A 20439-nucleotide genomic window follows, 5' to 3' on the forward strand; every position below is an offset into this window, starting at 1 on the left:
TGTATCAGAGAGCACATCTTCTACCTGCTGTCTGGACCCTGTTCCTAGTTTAGTTTTTAAGAATTGTTTTAATAGTGTCATTAACCCGGTCAGAGAAATCATCAACACATCTCTCAAAACTGGTAATTTCCCTGTGGTCGTTAACTCATTCCTGGCCATATACGTCTTTAACGTCTTATCAGGAGTTTGCCTCCCAGCCAAATACGTGTTTGACGTGTTTTTGTTTTTATTCGTGCTTACGAGTAGTTCAAAGACTTCCCCAGCCTGTGACATGGTATCAGGTCCCTGGCCTCAAAGCCAAGCCGACAACACGTGATCAAACAACTACCGCAGCTGTTGTTTTGAAATGGGGGAGGAGGAAAGAACAGAAAACGGAGAAACGCTGCTTTGTTGCAGAGTAGGAGAAACGCCATTGAAACGCCCCTCGGCGCGCTGCCCGAGCTGGTCGCCTTGCTGCAGGGCAGCGAACGCTGGATGAGTTGTTCGCGGTAGTCAAACCCGTGACCAACATGATCGATCCGGTTCCAGCGCCTGGTCCCAAACCCAAGCCGGACCCCGTTCCTGTGTCCCAGCCCGAACGAGACGAGACGGAGTCACAACTTTCTGAGGAGGAGGAGAACGAGGACAACACAGCAACAGACAGGATTTCCCAGGAGGAGCCATTTTCCAGAGCGCATTTGCGCCGTGCAAAGACCCGCCGGGATTGGTACACCGGCGCATGCTGGTGTGAATTTCCCATGTTTAAAACAGTTTTGTTGGCACAAAGGCCCGTGCCCAGCCAGAAAACTAGAGACTATATGAAGCTCCACCTCACGTTAGTCGGCTGTGCAATGGAGTGGTGCGAGGAGGAACGAATTCCACCCAAACCTAGTCAAAAAAAAAAAAAAAAATTAAATAATTAAAAAATCAATCCAAATGCCACAGGATCGATTCCAATCCTTAACGATCAATTATCGATTTTCGATAATTGATGAACATCCCTACTCCACAGTGAAACATCGTGATGGATGATGGCATCGTCATTGACGGGGAGAGCTGGTGGGGGGATAATTATTTATTAAGTTGCTGCGTTGCTGTAATGCCATTTGGCTATGCCGCTGCAATGCGCTCACATTAACAACAGGACAGCTGTGCTCTACATGAGACCAGCGGGCTTGGATAGGCTACTATTGTAAACTATGTTGCCCGAGATTAAATATCCCAACTCGAGCGAAATTTCGTTGCCATCAGTCGCTCGCTGTTCAACGCTGATTGGCTGCCGTGTGAGTCAAGGATCACACTGGCTTGGAACAAACCGCTGGTTTATTGTGTGGCAACAAACCGCATTGACAGCTGATTGACAGGCTGACAGCTGACATGAAGTGAAGTCTGTACTACCGGTATAGAGCTCGCGTTAGGAGCACGCTGATAGGCTTAGCTTGTAAACAACTACGGTGGCTCGTAGTGGACAAACATCACGACATTGCGTAACGTTATAGCCCCCAGATGTCCGTCAATTATTGTGCCTGTTGACGAGCGATTTAAACACAGCAACAGAGCGATTCCAAAGGGTTGAATCGAGCGACGGAGAGAAAAATAAATATCTCGGTGTGAACACAGCTTTACTGTAATATAATTACTGTTTTGGAAATTGTAACGCCTTATATTACTTTGAAAAAGTAACTAATTACAGTACTAATTACTTAGCAACGCGTTACTGCCCAACACTGATTGTGGGCTATCTTCACATTTAATTGTAATCCTCTCCACCGTGTATGTATGACCGCACCATAGTTGAGCAGCGTTAATTGACGATTAAAAGTATGAAGTTAACTCTTTATTGATGATTAAAAGTATGAAGTTTACCGTTACATGCCAGTTCTGAGAATTTTTTTCACAACGAGGAGATGGACTGTCACTGCCTCAAGGTGAGTAGCCTACACCTGGCTGCATCGCCAGATGACAGATGTGCGCACCTTGCTTACCGACATGTGCCCGTGGAAAACAATGCCACGACAATCTACTAGTTCAGGGATACTCAACTTGCTTTGCCCGGGGGCCCCTTTCGTGAAATGATAGAAGGCCAGGGGCCAGTTAATAAACAATCAATATACATCTTTCTGTAGCAGATTGTAGGTTTTTGGGGTGTCAGCCGGAGTTTAGTCTGACAATGTTGTGCACACCGGATAGTTAGTTAGGTTAAGTACATACATAAGTGCCTGGGTAGCGAGCAGACGGCGGTATTTGACAATTTAGCAGCTAAATCATAGATTATTGAAAGATATTCCATATTCCAGACTGAAATGCTATAACAGAAGTAGAGTATTGGCCAGAATGACATGAACATTTGGACACTTAGGCCATGTTCACTGGCGCCGGAACAAGGGGGACATGGGGACATTTTGTCCCCCTTAAAATTTGGTCCCCCTAAAAAATTTTTTTTTTTTTTTTTTTTTTTTTAATCTGAGGGGGCAACTGCCCCTGACGCTTAGAGCCCACTTTACACTGTTTACACAGCCTGTGATGCTTGTTAAAGCCGTGATCATTGTGGGATTATTACACCTGAGACAGACAGACCCAGGGATCAAGTTACAGAGAGCCCACTTTACACTGTTTACACAGCCTGTGACACTTGTTAAAGCCATGATCATTGTGGGATTATTACACCTGAGAGACAGACAGACCTGGACTCTGTACTGCACTCACTGTCATTGGCTGCTGCTATAATCGTATACGGTTATTGTTATTTTATTTTTGTGTTGAGATGACAAGTTTTGCACTGTGTTTCGAAGTGATAATAATAATAATAATAAGTTCAGTGTTTCTGCCTGTGTTGCTGTCTGTTGTAGTGTAATTATAAAATTACCTAAAGGGAGAGCAGGTCACCAAGTGAGTGAGAAAAGGAAAAATACTGAATAATTACATTACTACAGTATAATCCTAATGTTAATTTAAAATGAGATATTCATCTAAATATGGCTAAAAATCATCCAAACGTCCATAAAAACGTCAATTTTTCGTCGGCGCCCTAACGGTCGCCGGAAAAAAAAAAAAAAAAAAAAAAAAAAAAAATTGTGTCCCCCTTATTGCAAACTCGTTCCGGCGCCACTGGCCATGTTCACATTACAGGCAAATCCGATTTGCTGATAAAGTCATTAATCATCATTATCTTGATTGGTTTCCCAAATCTGATTTGGGAGTGTGTCCGCACTGCCACAAATCTGATTCTCAAGTCGGATCTGTGTGGCCAGACCTAAACAGCCTATCTGCATGGGTTGCTATGGTAACAACGTGGGTGTCAGTAAATACGTACGTTGGTGACGTGGTTTTCCTCCGCAGAAGCATTTGATGACGAGTTGCGAGTGACGTTCAAATTCAGATTCGGTGGATCTGCGTGTCCGCACTCAAGTCACATCAGTCGAAAGCAGATTGGAAACTACCTCCATATGTGGTTTGGGACAAGTGACACAAATCAGACTTGGAGCGTCCAGAGTCCAATCTGGATAAAGTCATTAATAGGTCACTAAAGTTCACAAATCAGATTTGGCCTCCTAGTCTCAACATGGCCTTATTCAGCGGGTATCTTGCATGTTGCGTTCAGGTGCACTGTTAAAAAAAAAAAAAAAAAAAAAAAAAAAAAAATGCAATTCCATCGCGGACCACACAGGCGCGGGCCGCCAGTTGAGTATCACTGTACTAGTTCATCGCAGAATAAGGTCGTTACAAGGGGAGACATCTCGCCAGGCCAGTTGGACTGGTGGGGTCGCGCTGCCCTGCTCCTCATGTGCACCAGACAGCAGACAGAGAGAGTGAGTGAGACACCGTCATCTGCTGAAACACTGTTTCAGAAACAGACAGTCCTCACCGCATCTAGGGAAAGGTGAATATGTTGCGCCAACTCCACCAGCCAGGGGAATGCATGAAGTAATAATTAGTCCATTTTAATCTTGTCGGTTATTTCGGTTAATGAGCGTCGGTTGTCGGTCAGGAAAAGAAAAAACACATTTTCGCCATCCCTAAACTTGGTTCCTCTCCACTGCAGCATCATCCTCTCTCTGAGTGATCTGCCTCATTTTGTTGAGTAGCTAAAATAATGGGCTATAGACAGCTTCATGCTTGCATCATCTTTGGAACATGGAAAAAACTAAATTGTTGAATTTGCACGTTTCATCAGTCAGCCATGCCGCGGCCCCGTGTATGTGTGCGGGTGTACAGGGAGGAACGTGCAGGCAGGGAGGGGGCGAGAGAGAGAGAGAGAGAAGACACCGAATGAGCCAGTGAAGAAAATGTAATGTTTTACTATCAACCACAATGATTCTCATACTATGTAGGCTACCAGTACCCGTGCCTGAGGGGAGAGGGAAAAAACAACAACACATGCCGTAATGCCTCCGTCAAGAACAATAAATCAGTAACAGCAGACACCAGCTGATCCAATTTAAGGTCACTCATCGTCTTCATTATTCCAAGTCCAGGTTGCACAAGATCTAGCCTTCTGTCTCACCACTATGTGATAGGTGTCAGGAGTCAGAGGGTACACTATCCCATGCTTTTTGTTTTTGCCCTTCACTGTCTGGATTTTGGGCCAAAATATTAGAGATGCTGCGATCTGATCATGTGATCGGATATCGGCGCGATATCAGCCAAAAAACATGGATCGGATCGGATCGGATTCCAGCGAAAATGACCGATCCAAGGCTCCGATATAAGCACTCCATTCCATGACTCCGCTCCAGGATTTCTATCCAGCATGCAGCAGCAGCAGCAGCAGCACACAGAGGCCGCGTTGAGCCTAGGATGACCAGGGCCAAAACGTTGTCTTGCTTCAACATACATCGCATCTCATAAACCATTTCCACCCGCAGGTTTGAGGAGTAGCTAACATAAACGTCAGATAAATACTCTCTATAGGCTAACGTTACCCACTGAGGCAGCTAACATGGCTAATTAGCTAGCTAACAGCAGCTATATCTTTCTCCTCTAACTCACGTTAACGACACGTTAGTTGACTGAGCGAACGGCGCTGTACAGCAGGTCGTTATCAAAACGTATTGCACTGAAGAGAAGTAACATTAGAAAATGACAAAAGACTCCTCCAATCTGGCAGTGGAAATGTATGCACAAACAGGGACAGGGCTGTGTGTGTATGTGTCCTGTGTGAGACAGAGTGGGGGTGTATGTGTGAGGAAACAATAATTATTTTTGTCCAGTGTTCACCCATTACAAAAGAAGTGTGTATTTGATTGTTATGTTTTAGTTTTACATCAAATTAATTAGATGAACTAAATCGTTTACATACTATATTACCAAAGCACACACATACATACCTAACCCTAAAAATGTTTGTTGCCTGCTAGTAGGGCTGGGTCGGTTTGAAAATTTTAAAACCGGTTCGATATTGCTGTCTAAACCGGATCGAACCGGTATACCGATTTTTTTTGTAATTTAAAAAAAAAAAAAAAAAAAAAAAAAAAAAAAAAAAAAAATTCAAGCAGGGCTCCCGAGTGTGGCCCATAACTGTCTGTAGTGCAACTTCAGTCCACCTGATAGCGATAATACACCTCTAAGCTGGTATTGTCAACCAGCAATGATACTGAATAAAAAGAAGCAGGACACCTGTGTAACAAACACACCCTGTATTTATTTCTCATAACTATTCAGCTCAACTTTTCTTCTAAACATCAAAATAATAAATGAAATAAGACTTCTGCCTATAGTGCAACTTGAGAAAAAGGCTAATAAAAACACAAGCAGTGCAATCAGAATGGATTGGCTTACAGCTGAGCTGCCTTATAAACTTCAAAACTCAAATTCACACAATATAGGGCCTAGGCATGGGTCGGTTTGAACATTTTGAAACCGGTTCGATATTCCCCAAAAAAACGTATCAAAGCGGCTGCAGTTGGTGGCGATAATGCACCTCTAAGCTGGTATGCTGCCAACCAGCACGAACACTGAATACAAATAAGCAGAACCTTTTAACTGTAACAACACACTGTTTTTATTTCTCATAACTATTCAGCTTAACTTTTCTTCAAACATCAACATAATAAACAAAATAAGACTTTTGCCTACTAGTGCAACTTGAGAAGAGGCTAATACGAACAATAGTGCAATCAGAATGGACTGGCAAAAAATTTTTTAAAAAAAATTAAAAAAAAAATTAAAATTTTTTTTTTTTTTTTTTTTTTTTTTTTTAGGTTTTTTCGGTTTGCACGTGATCAAACCGGTTTGGGCTCGTATACCGAACCGAACCGGTAAAACCGGAAATCGACCCATGCCTACCTGCTAGCTATCAGACAACATAGAGAGAACTTAAATATGTGCTGTATCGGTATCGGATCGAAATCGGTATCGAATCGGGTATCGAAATTTGATCGGAATCGGATCGGTTTTGAGCTAAAATATCGAAATCGGATCGGAATTGAAAAATCTTGATCGCAGCATCTCTAAAAAATATTTGATTGGTACTCTAAGGCCTATAAAAAATAACCCTTCAGCCGGAGGCGGAACTCGCCATCTTCGGCTGCTCAGAATCCTCTCTGCTCCTCAGTACGGCTGTGTAGCAGTCTCTGACACAGGGGATGACTGTCGCTGTCGCCAATAGGGATGTTCATTTTGAACAATTTCCATAATCGAAAATCGGGAAAATTAACACATTCACTGCCAACAGTTTATCCAATACAGTAGGTAGCTTCTGCCAATGGGGTTTTTTGAGGATTCTGGCTCATCTTTCAAGAGCCGAGGATTATTTTCTGCTAGGACTTTGTGAACACAAAATATCTCAAAAGAACTAATAGAATGTGTGCTTTCTCTGTCTAAAAGAGTTAGTTTTTATCATGTTCTGTTATGTAGGCATTAGCAGTTGAATACAGCATGGTTTCAGCGTCTGAGAAGGAAAGCTGAGATAAATGCATTTTTGTGAAATTCAATAGAACAGGCAGAACAGTCACTTTAACCATTTATTTTTGGCATCAGTGAGACATCAGATATCTAAACAATAGTTCTGAACAGTAATTTCCTCCAATATAACAGCACCCCCACAGCACCCCGCAAACTCCTCCCGCCGTGGGTGTGTCTCTGGTGGCTCTGCAGCGGGTGTCACAGGCGAGTCTCTGCTGCCTGTCTGTGCTGCCTGGCGGCCGCTCGTCGGGCGAGTCTGGATCGGGCTCGCTCGTTTCTGGGGTTTCGGTTGCGAGCTGGGATGAAGCTACGTGCGATTCTGGGCTTTCTGCTGCGTGTTTCAAAGTGTGTTGCACCCAGAGTCTATTTTTGGAATCTCCCACCATTGTGCGCCAGCTCCCAGCGCGAAAGCGTTTTCGCCAAACCATTCTCATTCTCCTCACGCTTTTTCCTGCTGTTTTTACTCGACTTTCTCTAATCTGGAGAGCACTGTCGCCACTTAATGGGTCGGTAAAATACATTCAATAGCTCCCATATTTTTATAGGAGATGTAAGAGGCTTTGATCCACGTCCCACCGTCAAACGAGTTAACTCGTCGACGGCAGTCAACGGTTGGTTTCTGTTTGACGAGTTAACTCGTCGACGGCAGTGAACGTGTTAACGATCAATTATCGATTATCGATAGCGTAATAATAATAATAATAATATATATATATATATATATATATATATATTTTTTTTACTCTGGTCTGGTAATAACGTTGCGCGTTCTCGGCCAGCTATAATGGCGATGCCGCTTTGTAGTAAGAATATCAGACACTAGCGCTGTGGCCAGGTAAACAAACATGTTACATGTCAGGTTAAGGCATGTAAGGCAATCGGCGTCTTCCAGCTTAGCTGACAGCACAAGAGTCAAATCAACAGGCCTTAGCCTCACTGAGGTCTGCAGACCGCTGGGTGCGTTTGTTTGTGTCCCCGGCGCATGCCGGTGTGAATTCCCCATGTTTAACACGTTCACTGCCGTCGACGAGTTATCTCGTCAAAAAAAATCCAACGGTTGACTGCCGTGGACGAGTTATCTCGTCAAAAAAAAAAAAAAAAAAAAATTGACGGTGGGACGTGGATCAAACCCTTTTACATCTCCTATAAATATATGGGAGCTATTGAATGTGTATAACCTATTTTACCGACCCACTAAGTGGCGACAGTGCTCTCCAGACTAGAGGAAGCCGAGGAAAAACACCAGGAAAAAGCGTGAGGAAGCCATTCTCATGAAAATGGTTTGGCAAAAACGCTTTCGCGCTGGTGCACAACAGTGGGCGATTCCAAAAATAGACTCTGTGTGCAACACACTTTGAAACACCAGCAGAAAGCCCAGAATCGCACGCAGCTCCATCCCACCACACAACCGAAAACCCAGAAACGAACGAGCCCCATCCAGACTCGCCCGACGAGCGGCCGCCAGCAGCCAGGCAGCACAGACAGGCAGCAGAGCAGAGACTCGCCTAGGCTGTGACAAACGCTGCAAAGCCACCAGAGACACACCTACGGAGGGAGGAGTTTGAAGGAGAGGGGGGTGGGGGTGCTGTTATGGAGGAAATTACTGTTCAGAACTATATTGTTTAGATGTCTGATGTCTCACTGATGCCAAAAATAAATGGTTAAAGTGACTGTTCTGCCTGTTCTATCGAATCACGCACGCACGCACGCACACGCACACACACACACACACTAGAGCTGTCGCGATTCCTCGAGTACCTCGAATAACTCGAATAATTAAATTGATCGAGGCCAAAATGATTCGCCTCGACACGGCATTTAGAGAGACTGTTTCTCACGGACGCTTACTGGTGTGGCACAGCGCTCTTCCTGTGTAAACACGTGAGGACACAGACAGACCAGAGAGCAGCTATAGCGACTAGCGAGCGGACCCCGCAAAATGGAACGAGGCGACGGAGAAAGCAGACAGGAGGAGCCGGGAAGGGAAGAACCAGGGCCGAAAAAGCGACCGAAACTGTCTAAAGTGTGGGATCATTTCACGCTGAAAAAGGACACGAACTCAGTGGTGTGCAAGTACTGTAGACGATCCTTGCATATCACAACAGTCAATGCTTCAGCACCTGAACCGTAAACATCCAGTCTACGCATCCACCAGCGCATCTACGTCGAGCGGAGCAAGGTAACGTAACGTTAACTATACACAACGCTAATGTAAATGTATGCTAATGATTGCTACTTGATATTAAGACTAGTAGTAGTTGTGCTGCTGGCTTGCCACGTTGCCAATATGACTATTAGTAACTGCATTCACGCTGCATTTTTTTGATGTGGCTTGCCGTTTTCTGTGAGAAATACAAAGCTCAACCTAACGTTAACCTAACGTTAGCGGCTAATTTAACAGCGTTGTGTGTGTGTGTGTGTGTGTGTGTGTGTGTGTGTGTGTGTGTGTGTGATCACACTAGCCTGTTGGTGTGTGAGAGAGAGAGAGTGAGTGTGTGTGTGTGAGAGAGAAAGAGTGTGTATGTGGAGAATGTACATTTACACACCCTAGACCGGTCGACTCTTCTCATGATGATTGCAAACAACTATTTAATTGGTGCATTTTAGGCTCCAATTATTACACCACCTGACCTGTTATCTTGCTATTCTGATATTTGTGTCAATAATAGGCAACAGGTCTAGGGTGTGTAAATGCGCATTCTCCAGTTTTGTTATGAACTTACCTAATAAATATCAATATTAATTATTATTTCACCTCTTTTTCAGCGGATCACAGCGTACAATGGACAGCTTTATAAGGACGGGTCCATCATGTTCAAGTGAACAAGCAGCTGAGTTCAGCAATAGCATTTTGAATATGATTGTGACAGACATGCGCCCTCTGTCCATGGTGGAAGATAAAGGATTCAGAAAGATGATTTCGAGTTTCAACCCGAACTACACACTTCCCTCAAGGACCTTCTTCACGAATAAGATGGAGAAAAAGTATGAGGAGGTCAAAGGCAAGTTGATCGAGAGGCTTAAGACGCCAAACATGATGGCACTCACTACTGACATTTGGACAAGTGTAGCGACAGAGGCCTATATGGGGGTGACGTGTCACTTTCTGAGAGAGGATTGGGAAATGGAGTCCCACTGCCTTACAACCATGCCCCTTGAAGAGAGACACACGGGTGCACATATTGCAGAGTGGATTGAAGAGGTTATGTAGGCAGTGAAGGAGAGAGGAAGTGAAGTGGTGAAGGGTTAAAGGAAGTAGGCAGTGAAGGAGAGAGGAAGTGAAGTGGTGAAGGGTTAAAGGAAGTAGGCAGTGAAGGAGAGAGGAAGTGAAGTGGTGAAGGGTTAAAGGAAGTAGGCAGTGAAGGAGAGAGGAAGTGAAGTGGTGAAGGGCTAAAGGAAGTAGGCAGTGAAGGAGAGAGGAAGTGAAGTGGTGAAGGGTTAAAGGAAGTAGGCAGTGAAGGAGAGAGGAAGTGAAGTGGTGAAGGGCTAAAGGAAGTAGGCAGTGAAGGAGAGAGGAAGTGAAGTGGTGAAGGGTTAAAGGAAGTAGGCAGTGAAGGAGAGAGGAAGTGAAGTGGTGAAGGGCTAAAGGAAGTAGGCAGTGAAGGAGAGGAAGTGAAGTGGTGAAGGGTTAAAGGAAGTAGGCAGTGAAGGAGAGAGGAAGTGAAGTGGTGAAGGGTTAAAGGAAGTAGGCAGTGAAGGAGAGAGGAAGTGAAGTGGTGAAGGGCTAAAGGAAGTAGGCAGTGAAGGAGAGAGGAAGTGAAGTGGTGAAGGGTTAAAGGAAGTAGGCAGTGAAGGAGAGAGGAAGTGAAGTGGTGAAGGGCTAAAGGAAGTAGGCAGTGAAGGAGAGAGAGTGTTGTGAGGGACTTGGATTTTTTTTTCCAATATTTTATATATAAAAAAATCAGCCCTCAAAGTCTTGGGACTTGACTTGGACTTGAGCTGAAGAAGACACTAGTTTAATACACACCAGTATGTGTAGAGACATTTATTTTTATTTATTTTATTTTTTAGGCACTGCTTAGCAAGGCAAGGCCCAGATTACGTCACCTCGCTCAATAATGACAGAAAAAAGAAAAAAAAGCACTGGTTGGGTTCATGTTAAAACTAAAGCAGTAAATATGTGCAATTACCTTGAGTTAATAAATACAGTTTTCTACAATTTAACTTGGTTGTGGTTTCCCCCTTTTTGCATGCAAGTTTGAAAGTGTTCCAATATAAACCACTAATGTGTGTACTCTTCCATTTTCCTTTGTTGTGAAGCTATCATACAGCGACCAGCGTGCTTGTGCACAGTTTACTGACATCACATTACAGGATTTCTGGGTCTTAAAGTTCAAATGTTTCAGTTATCTCCCGCTGCCATTTGGAAGCAGCAATGTGTGAAGTTGCCTCATGCAGCTGTAAGGTAAATGAACGATGTAAACTAGCTAGTAAGCCATTCATTCATATTATTTAACGGTTGCTGTACACTGGAAGAACTCAAACGTCAGGTTGAAAAGATGACACTGCCAGTTCTATGCAATTTAAAAATAAAAATGTTGTTTTTTCTAAGAAAGAAACTAATGTAGTTGTTTATTTGAAGAGATTTATCTTATTTTTTGGTGTATAGTTACGATAAGCCTTTGAAAACACAAAAAAGGGTTCTTATCCGATTACTCGATTAATCGATGGATTATTCGGTAGAATACTCGATTACTAAAAGAATCGATAGTTGCAGCTCTAACACACACACACACACAATACAGTATACACACTTGCCCAAGGGCACCCATAATCACAGGCACGTGAGGTGGTTCTAAAAATCCATTTATCTCAAAACTCTCTGAAAATCTCTGAAACCATGCTGTATTCAACTGCTAATGCCTACATAACAGAACATGATAAAAACGAACTCTTTTAGACAGAAAGCACACATTCTATTAGTTCTTTTGAGTTATTTTGTGTTCACAAAGTCCTAGCAGAAAATAATCCTCGGCTCTTGACAGATGAGCCAGAATCCTCAAAAAAAACCTTGGCAGAAGCTACCTACAGTATTGGAAAAACGGCTGGCAGTGAATGTGTTAAAACGTTGTTTTTGGCACAAAGGCCCGTGCCCAGCCACAAAACTAGAGACTATATGAAGCTCCACCTCACATTAGTCGGCTGTGCAATGGAGTGGGGCGAGGAGGAACGAATTCCACCCAAACCTAGTCCGCAAAAAAAAAAAATTATAATAATAATAATAATAATAATCGATCAAAATTCCACATGATCGAATCAATTCCTTAACGATCAATTATCGATTTTCGATAATTGATGAACATCCCTAGTCGCCAAGAGACTTATTCTGAAGGAGTGGAAGTCTTCCTCTCTCCACCTTCTTTTAAGCTGTGGCTGACGGACATGGTTTCGGTTATACGTATGGAGAGACTCCGGTTCCTGAGGACCAATTCTCTTGTGAAATTCTCGGCTATCTGGGACCCATTTCTGGCCTAAAGACGAGGTTGGAAGCCACAAGTAATTTGCCCAGCTGACTTTTCATGGACCCCTTGCATGGGATCCCACGTACATCTCTTACAAGCACAATAAGCACTTGATGAGGCTGATGGCACAACGCTGTAACATTGGAATGTTGATATATGTATATTTTTGTTTTGTTTTGTTTTGTCTGTTTTTGGTCTGAAAATTGTAAAAAAAAAAAAAAAAAAAAAAATCAGTGGCTCCATTGAGAAGCAGAGGAAACGGATCAGACAGCCAATTACTTTTCCTCTTCATGTGTTTCATCTGTTAATAATAGTTATTTTTGGCTCGTCATTCAACAAATAAACATTTAGGTTGCTTTCACACTGGGGACCCGGGAGCGGAACCGAGCACACTTGTCCCCAAAATGGCCCCAGGTGCGGTTCATTTCATGAGTGTGAACGTTGCGTTCTATGCGCGGGCGCGGAACAGCGTACTGTTGACAAGGTCCACTTGAAAAGGTGGCCTTGGGAACGCTTTGGTGTGCCCGGGCACGGAACACTTGCGAATATGAACGCCAACCATAGCGAACCATGTAGACAACACACGGGCGAAGATACACTCCAGGCGTAGTTGATGACACAAGTGCACTCTGCAAGTGTTCCATTCCTTTCCCGAGCGCGGAAGAAATGTTGTAATGTGAAAGCTGACCAGCGGGGGAGAGGGGGCAATCGTACTCAGGCATGGAACAGAATGGAACGAAAGCAATCATTCCCAGGCAGTGAGAGAGCACCCTAATAATAAGAGAGAGGTGATAAAGTGTGAGACAGAAAAGTTAGATAAAAAGGAGTGAGAAGTGTGTGTGTGTGTGTGTGTGTGTGTGTGTGTGTGTGTGTGTGTGTGTGTGTGTGTGTGTGTGTGTGTGTGTGTGTGTGTGTGTGTGTGTGCGTGCGTGCGCATAGTGACGCAGTGAGAAAGAGATGAGAGACATATAATCAAGGGAGTGAAATTAAATGAGATAAGAATCATTAATCTTTTAGTCATGCTTCACTTTTAAAGAGTTGATATGACTTATGTGTGGTGTGTGTGACTGTCGAGAACTTTCTGGAAAAGTGAGAAATACATAAATTTCACATTCATGAGGAGACCACATTGAGATAATGTTGAAGAAAAGCATAGCATCAGCTCCCCGATGGCAGATAAGGCAGACTTGTGCTGACAACGCCTGACTAAAACACACAAGCCTGCTCGTGCTCTCTCTCTCTCTCTTCTCACCATCTTGTCACAGGTTGACTTCAGGTGGGATATGCTGACTCATAACAAGCTTGAAATTACATGCATGTGTGCATTCTCTCTCTCTCTCACACACACACACACACACACAGACAGACACACACACACACACACACCACCATTCCATCCTAATGTATTGTAGCGATCCGGGGTTTTGGCGTGTATTGGGGTGTTTCCGTGTTTAGCTAGGAACTGATATGTGTGGGTGTTCCTGGGGGGAATGGTGTGTAGGTTGCCATCCTGTCTAGAGCATGGTCAGTCAAGCTATGAGAGAGAGTTGACTGGACGTGTGTGGAGCTAGCAGCGAAGCTACCGTCCAAGTCTCCGGTTCCTTGGACGAATACCTGGTTCGTTACACTGGTGTCAGCAAGTAAAGCGGTAACGCCTCTGATTCGGCCGAGAGGGGAGAGGGTGAGAAGGAACGGCAAAAGAGACTGTGTGTGATACGGCTTTTGGGCTCCAGCGACCTAGCGGTAGTAGGTTAGCTACCAGGGGTGCTAACTGCAAACTGCTAGCTGCTAAGAGCACAACGTGCGATGGTGTGCGGCGGAGAATGGCCGTCGGTGAACGGGAGGAAAGAGGAGCTGACGACGGGGATCAGCTCGGTGCTGGCGGGCATGGAAGCCCGTTTGTTGAAAGAAGTCAGACGGCTGGTGGAAGCGACTCCTGCCTGGGCAGTGGAGCTGTGGCGAATGCTGCGGGAGGTGATGCAACGTGTGGACGAGTTGAGCAAAGAAGTGGCGCAGCGTGGAGAACGGCCAGAGGAGCCGCAAAAGAGACTGTGTTGGACATGCGGGGAACCGGGCCATCTAGTGAGGTGGTGTCGCAGCGGTCCCGGGGGAAAGACCAGGTACGCGCCGCGACGGTACTGGGAAAGGCCGGGAGCCTGCTGGTTATGTGGAACGATTGGACATCTGGCTAGAGAGTGTCAAAAGGCTGTCGGGGACCGGAGGACAGCGGGAGAAGAGAGACGTGCAGGCGGCGGGCAGGTGAGACTCTGCTGGACTTGCCGTTCGCCGGAGCACTTAGCCAGAGAGTGCACTGAGACTTTGGGGAATGGGGGAGACATGCAGCCGGAGCAACAGGCAGTGGAGAAGCGGATCAGTGCAGAGCCGGTTATTCAGGGCAGGAGAGTGACGTTTGAGCCGGCCCAGGCTAGCTGCTCTGCATACCAGCCGGTAGAGGGGGACATCATCATCAGTGACGAGACAATCAGGAGAGCGGGGATCGTGTTGAACAGCCAGAGGGAAGGGAGAGACAGCATCTGTAGAGCTGTTACAGTCGGGGGAGCGACGCTCATGTCCCTGGGTGAGCGAGAGGGGTCAACACCGGAGGAGCCGGCCCAACCAAGCCGCTACACACACCCCACGGTTGCTGCGCAGAAAGCCGAGGTGGAGATCGACGCCAGTGGTGTTCGCCCTGCTGCCCTCAACACGCCGCCCCCTGGGGGAGCGGGACGGGAGGACGAGCGAGTGCAAGAGGTGGAGCCGACAGACGAGGACAGGAACATCACGCATGTCAACGGGGGTGAGTGGAGACGCAGACAGATGGAGGATGCAGATATCGGTCCGGTGTATGCGTGGGTGGCAGCCGGACGCCGGCCCCCAGTGGAGGAGATTCACATGTTTTCCGGTGCCACGAGAGGACTGTGGAACATGTTTTCGGACCTGCATCTGAGTGGAGATGGGGTTTTGGAGAGAAAGGGGCACGGGAAAAGCAGGACCCAGTGGGTTGTACCCGGTTGCCTGCGAGAATTGGCACTGAAGGGGGTGCACGAGGGCCCATACGGTGATCGTGGGCCCGAAGAGACACTCAGCCTCATCCGTGGACACTTCTACTGGGGCAAACAAAAGGAGGAAGTGCGGAGATACTGCAGTGCATGTGTTGACTGTGGGGCACAGAGGGGGGATGGAAACGGTGGTGGTAGAAAGGAAGGGGAAAGAAAAAAGAAAATAATGTAATGTTGGGGCTTGTGTTGGATTGAAATGTGGGTGATGTGAAGTAGCTAAATGTGGGTGGTGGTGTTACGGAAATTAAGTGGTGTGTGAAAAAAAGAAAAGTCTGTTGTTTGGGAATGTTAACACGTTCACTGCCATTGACGAGATATCTCGTCTTAAAAAATCCAACGGTTGACTGCCAATGACGAGATATCTCGTCTTAAAAAAAAAAAAAAAAATTGACAGTGGGACGTGGATCAACGCCCCCCACGTCTCCTATAAAAATATTGGAGCCACCGAACGTGTACAACCCATTCCACCGACCCACTAAGTGGCGACAGTGCTCTCCAGACTAGAAAAAGCCGAGCCAAAACTGCAGGGGAACGCGCGAGGAAACCATTCTCTCATACTGTAAAATGGATTGGCGAAAACGCTTTCGCTTTCGCGCATTATCGCGCTGGGAGCTGGCGGTGGGGGATTGCAAATTTGCATAATAGATTATGCGTGCAACACACTTTGAAACACCCGCAGAAAGCCCACAATCGCACGCAGCTTCATTGCAGCTGAGCTCACAACCGAAACGACTCATGCAGACTCGCCCAAAGAGCAGCCGCCAGCAGCCAGGCAGCACAGACAGGCAGAGCCTCGCTTGTGACAAACGCTGCAAAGCCACCAGAGACACACCCACGGAGGGAGGAGTTTGAAGGAGAGGGGGGTTTCCTGCTGCTATGGAGGAAATTACTGTTCAAAACTATTGTTTAGATGTCTGACGTCTTACGCCAAAAATAAATGGTTAAAGTGACTGTTCTATCGAATTTCACAAAAAGCCATTTATCTCAGAATAAATTTTCAGACGCTGAAACCATGCTGTATTCTACTGCTAATGCCTACATAACTACTAACTCTACAAACTAACTCTTTTAGACAGAGAAAGCACACATTCTATTAGTTCTTTTGAGATCATTTGTGTTCACAAAATCTTAGCAGAAAAGAATCCTCGGCTCTTGAAAGATGAGCCAGAATCCTAAAAAAAAAACCTTGGCAGAACCTACCTACAGTATTGAAAAGACGGCTGGCAGTGAATGTGTTAATGGGAAATGTGGGTTGAATTTGAATGGTGTGAAAAAGAAGAGAAATAATGAAAACTAGACATTACGGAGTGCCTAATGAAAACTAAACATTATGGAGTGCCTAATGTAAACCAGACATTATGGAGTGCCTAATGGAAAACTAGACATTATGGAGTACCTGATGAAAACTAGACATTATGGTGTGCTGTAATAAAAGAAGAAACTGTGGGAATTAGAATTTGATATGGTGACGGGTGGAAAAATGTTGATGGTGTTGTGTTTTGGTACAGGAGGATATGTGGGGGTTGTGGGTGTCGCCTGGGCGCGACTTCTTGTTGGGTGAGGGATATGTAGCGATCCGGGGTTTTGGCGTGTATTGGGGTGTTTCCGTGTTTAGCTAGGAACTGATATGTGTGGGTGTTCCTGGGGGGAACGGTGTGTAGGTTGCCATCCTGTCTAGAGCATGGTCAGTCAAGCTATGAGAGAGAGTTGACTGGACGTGTGTGGAGCTAGCAGCGAAGCTACCGCTAGGAGCTATTGTGAAGCCACAGAATAAAAGACTGTACCAACTTCAAGTCTCCTGGTTCCTTGGACGAATTCCTGATTCGTTACAGTATGCTACAATCTACCCTCCAAGCCAAGGCCATATAGCGATAAACATAATGGTACACACACACACACACACACACACACACACACACACAGCTCCACTAGAGCCATACCAAATGTGCACAACTGTCTCATTGACTGGCACAAAAGCTGAAAAGGATCTTCTTATCTCCTAATCTGTATCAAAGCGGTGCAACATCATCTGGTGGTGGTGTGGCATTAGCTAATGCCCTGGCCTAAATGACCACCACCTATTTCATAATCGGCCCAGGACATGAAGATAGTTGGGCTGTGATGACAGGACCGTTTATCTCAAAACCTTTAGTCTGACCTCAATTATAACTAAGCGGCATTATCGTTCATTAACTTCAATGAAACGCCTTCCCATAGCAGGAAATCATGTATTTGTTAGATAAAGGAACATGAACTAGCTACCATATCACTAGCTAAATACCGCTGGCAGGTTTCCTTAAATCACGTTTTGTACAGGAATGACATGTGCAGCAGCGCATCTGTCTAAAGAGCTTTACTGACATGTGGCCTCGCCTCTAGCACGTTGAGCCACACAGTGGTCAACAAGTCAAGGAAGTGTGTGAGCATGTGTAATATAGCATGTTCGCTGTTTGTTTCTGAATGGATGCGGGACTATGAAGAGCATTACAGAAGCCGTTAGCTAGCTGCCCCACAGAACAGACTGTTCAGTTCAGTTCAGTTCAGTTGGTAACAGCCAGGAGGAGGACTCGGTAACAACAGCACCGTGAATTGAGCGTGTTTACCTCCTACGCAGGTCCTCGGCGTGCGGGACTACATACGGATCCAGTCGGAGAAACTCTCCAAGGTCAGGCAGCTCGACCGGACGACCTCCCATGTTCACAAGTAGCCTACTGTCTGTCTGTATCTGTAACGTTATACACCAAGAAGTTGTAGTAACTTGTGTGTCGCAAAACTACTCACAAGTGAACTGCGGGACAGACAGCAGAGAGGAGAGGGGCGTTCCTTCCTCGTGGCCCGGCCCCTCCCCCTTGGCACGCGCTCTGCTGCCTGTGCCTGTGAGCCCCATTCAGCTTGTTCACATAGACTAGTCTGGGCACCTTCCACCCCGCTTTTTGTCATGGGGCGTAAACCACGGAACCAGAATGAACACCGGAAGGCAGTGCGCCAAAAAACATCTGTGTTGCTGTTAGCTTGATGTCTCTTCCCTCGATTAATTGTCTGATGCAAAGCTTCTGTATTGGCTTAAAAATATGTGAGATTGTGAATCCGCAATGTTTCTAAAAGAACTTCGGTACGTCCATCTTTTGTTTTGTTGTTTGCCGTTCTGATAATTGGGTCAAATTGTCAAGTTAACGTGAAAGTTGACGAGCTAGAAACGCTGCCATCCGGTCTAGGGCGGGCTCTAGGCCGGAACCAGTAGGGTGACAAAATCAATTGTGGGCGGGAGCCAGGCTCTTTCTCGCCGAGAAGAGCCTGGTGATGCGAGGTTAACATAGACAGACTGTTGCTGTTTGTCCACTCTGCAAATCAACAGGGTTAGCATTCCAATACAGGTAGCCAGCCCTGTGATAGCCATATAGCCCTTCAGGAACAGCGTGAGAAACTAGTCGACTTGGCTGGCAGCGGAATGAACAAGTTTTTTTTTTGACCGTCAGGTGGGCGTTCCTGGCAGCACGTAACGCCCCTTGAAAGCTATGAATAGACCAGACCTGCACATCCAAAGCGTCAAGCCCACGTCCCATTTTGGGGGATAGAAAGAATGAATAGCATTGTTGTGATGGTATTTTTGCCGTGTTTTTAGCTAGCATAGACAAAATACCAATTCATTAATTTCGGGTTCAAGTGTTTTTTTGGTTTGATAAACATGTCTACTAATTATTTTGCGACCTTGCCCGAACCTGAACGGTCGAGATATATTAATAAATTAAGGTTGACTGGTCTGTCGTCATGTCCGTTCAGCCTGAGTCAAAGAGGATTTCCGCATTCCCCCCAAAAGGGGCGCGGTGCAGTGCGATGCAGTTCTGGGCCCCGTTCCAATACCCATACTTCCATACTATTTAGTAGGCAAAAAAATAATTAGTATGTCCCAATACATAGTATGTCAGATGCAGTATGCCAAGAGTACCAGGATGTTGTACTACATCAGCTCCTATTTCGGAGTATGCATCGATGCATGCTGCGCCAGCCAAACTTCCCCACAATCCTTTGTGCAGCGGAAGTTCTTCTTCTTCTAATGTTTTATGGCGGTTGGCAAACAACGTTTTGTGCATTACCGCCACCTACTGGAGTTACGTCGCACTGAGTGAGCTGCGTGTATAATCCACGCCCACCTCCATGACGCCGTGAACACTGACAGAAATATGCATGTTATTATACTGTTAAGAATGAGACTGCATGTAAGTATCATCACATCAGTTTATTAGAAACAACAACATACATTACAATATAACAGCAATTTGTTTATTTGATTGTCTGTTCCAATTTTGTAAATGCTTAGTCTGATTTTTTTGTATAATGTACTGTTTTGTTATTGCCAGACTTTGTTTATTGGAAAAAAAAAAAAAAAAAAACTCAAATGTGGCGCTGCGGACGTCGGCGGAAGTGAGCAAGAGGTCGGAGTTCAGGAAGCTCACGTGACGACAGATGTAGTGTGTCCCAATAGTATGCATTTTGCATGCATGCTACACACTACAATCCATACTTTGTGAGGGCAGTGGCAGTACATACTACAAGAAAGAAGTACAAGTATGGGTATTGGAACGCAGCTCTGGTCTATAGAGAGCCGCAGTAACGAGTCCGGAAATCATCGATGCTAACAGCCCTGGTTCTTCACAGTTTTCGCCTATGGGAGTTTTGAATGGGTTTTTGGCGCTATGCTTCTAATAATCTCTCTGAGCAACACTGGCTTAATCAAACGCGAACCAGTGTTTAGTAATATCATCTTCACACACGAGGACCACTTTTACGAGTTTTGAAGCTTTTACGTGCCGTTAAAAGGACGGCTAGCTAGCAAACGGCTAAATGAGACTACACTTTTGAGTCGATGGGGATATATTTAAGCAATATAGCATGAGAGCCAGTGTGTTGTGGCAAATATATCCCGCTGATCAGCTGTTATAACTGCTGAGCAGCGGGATATATGCCACAACACACGCTGCTCGAGTGCTATATTGCTTTTATAAAACGGTTTCCAAGTATGATAATATAATAATAAT

General features: G+C 45.3%; 1 protein-coding gene across 1 annotated transcript in view; it reads right to left on the reverse strand.

Annotated features, from left to right (window-relative positions):
* gbe1a (glucan (1,4-alpha-), branching enzyme 1a) overlaps positions 1-18191 on the reverse strand; it is a 308612-nt gene extending 290421 nt beyond the window's left edge. Inside the window, exon 1 of the mRNA XM_083635195.1 lies at positions 18007-18191. Within this exon, the coding sequence (XP_083491321.1) occupies positions 18007-18098 (92 nt within the window). The 5' untranslated portion in view covers positions 18099-18191. The remainder of the gene's footprint in view (positions 1-18006) is intronic.
* Between the last annotated feature and the right edge of the window lie 2248 nt (positions 18192-20439).

This window comes from Poromitra crassiceps (assembly GCF_964638095.1).
Source record: "Poromitra crassiceps genome assembly, chromosome: 1".
Taxonomy (NCBI): domain Eukaryota; kingdom Metazoa; phylum Chordata; class Actinopteri; order Beryciformes; family Melamphaidae; genus Poromitra; species Poromitra crassiceps.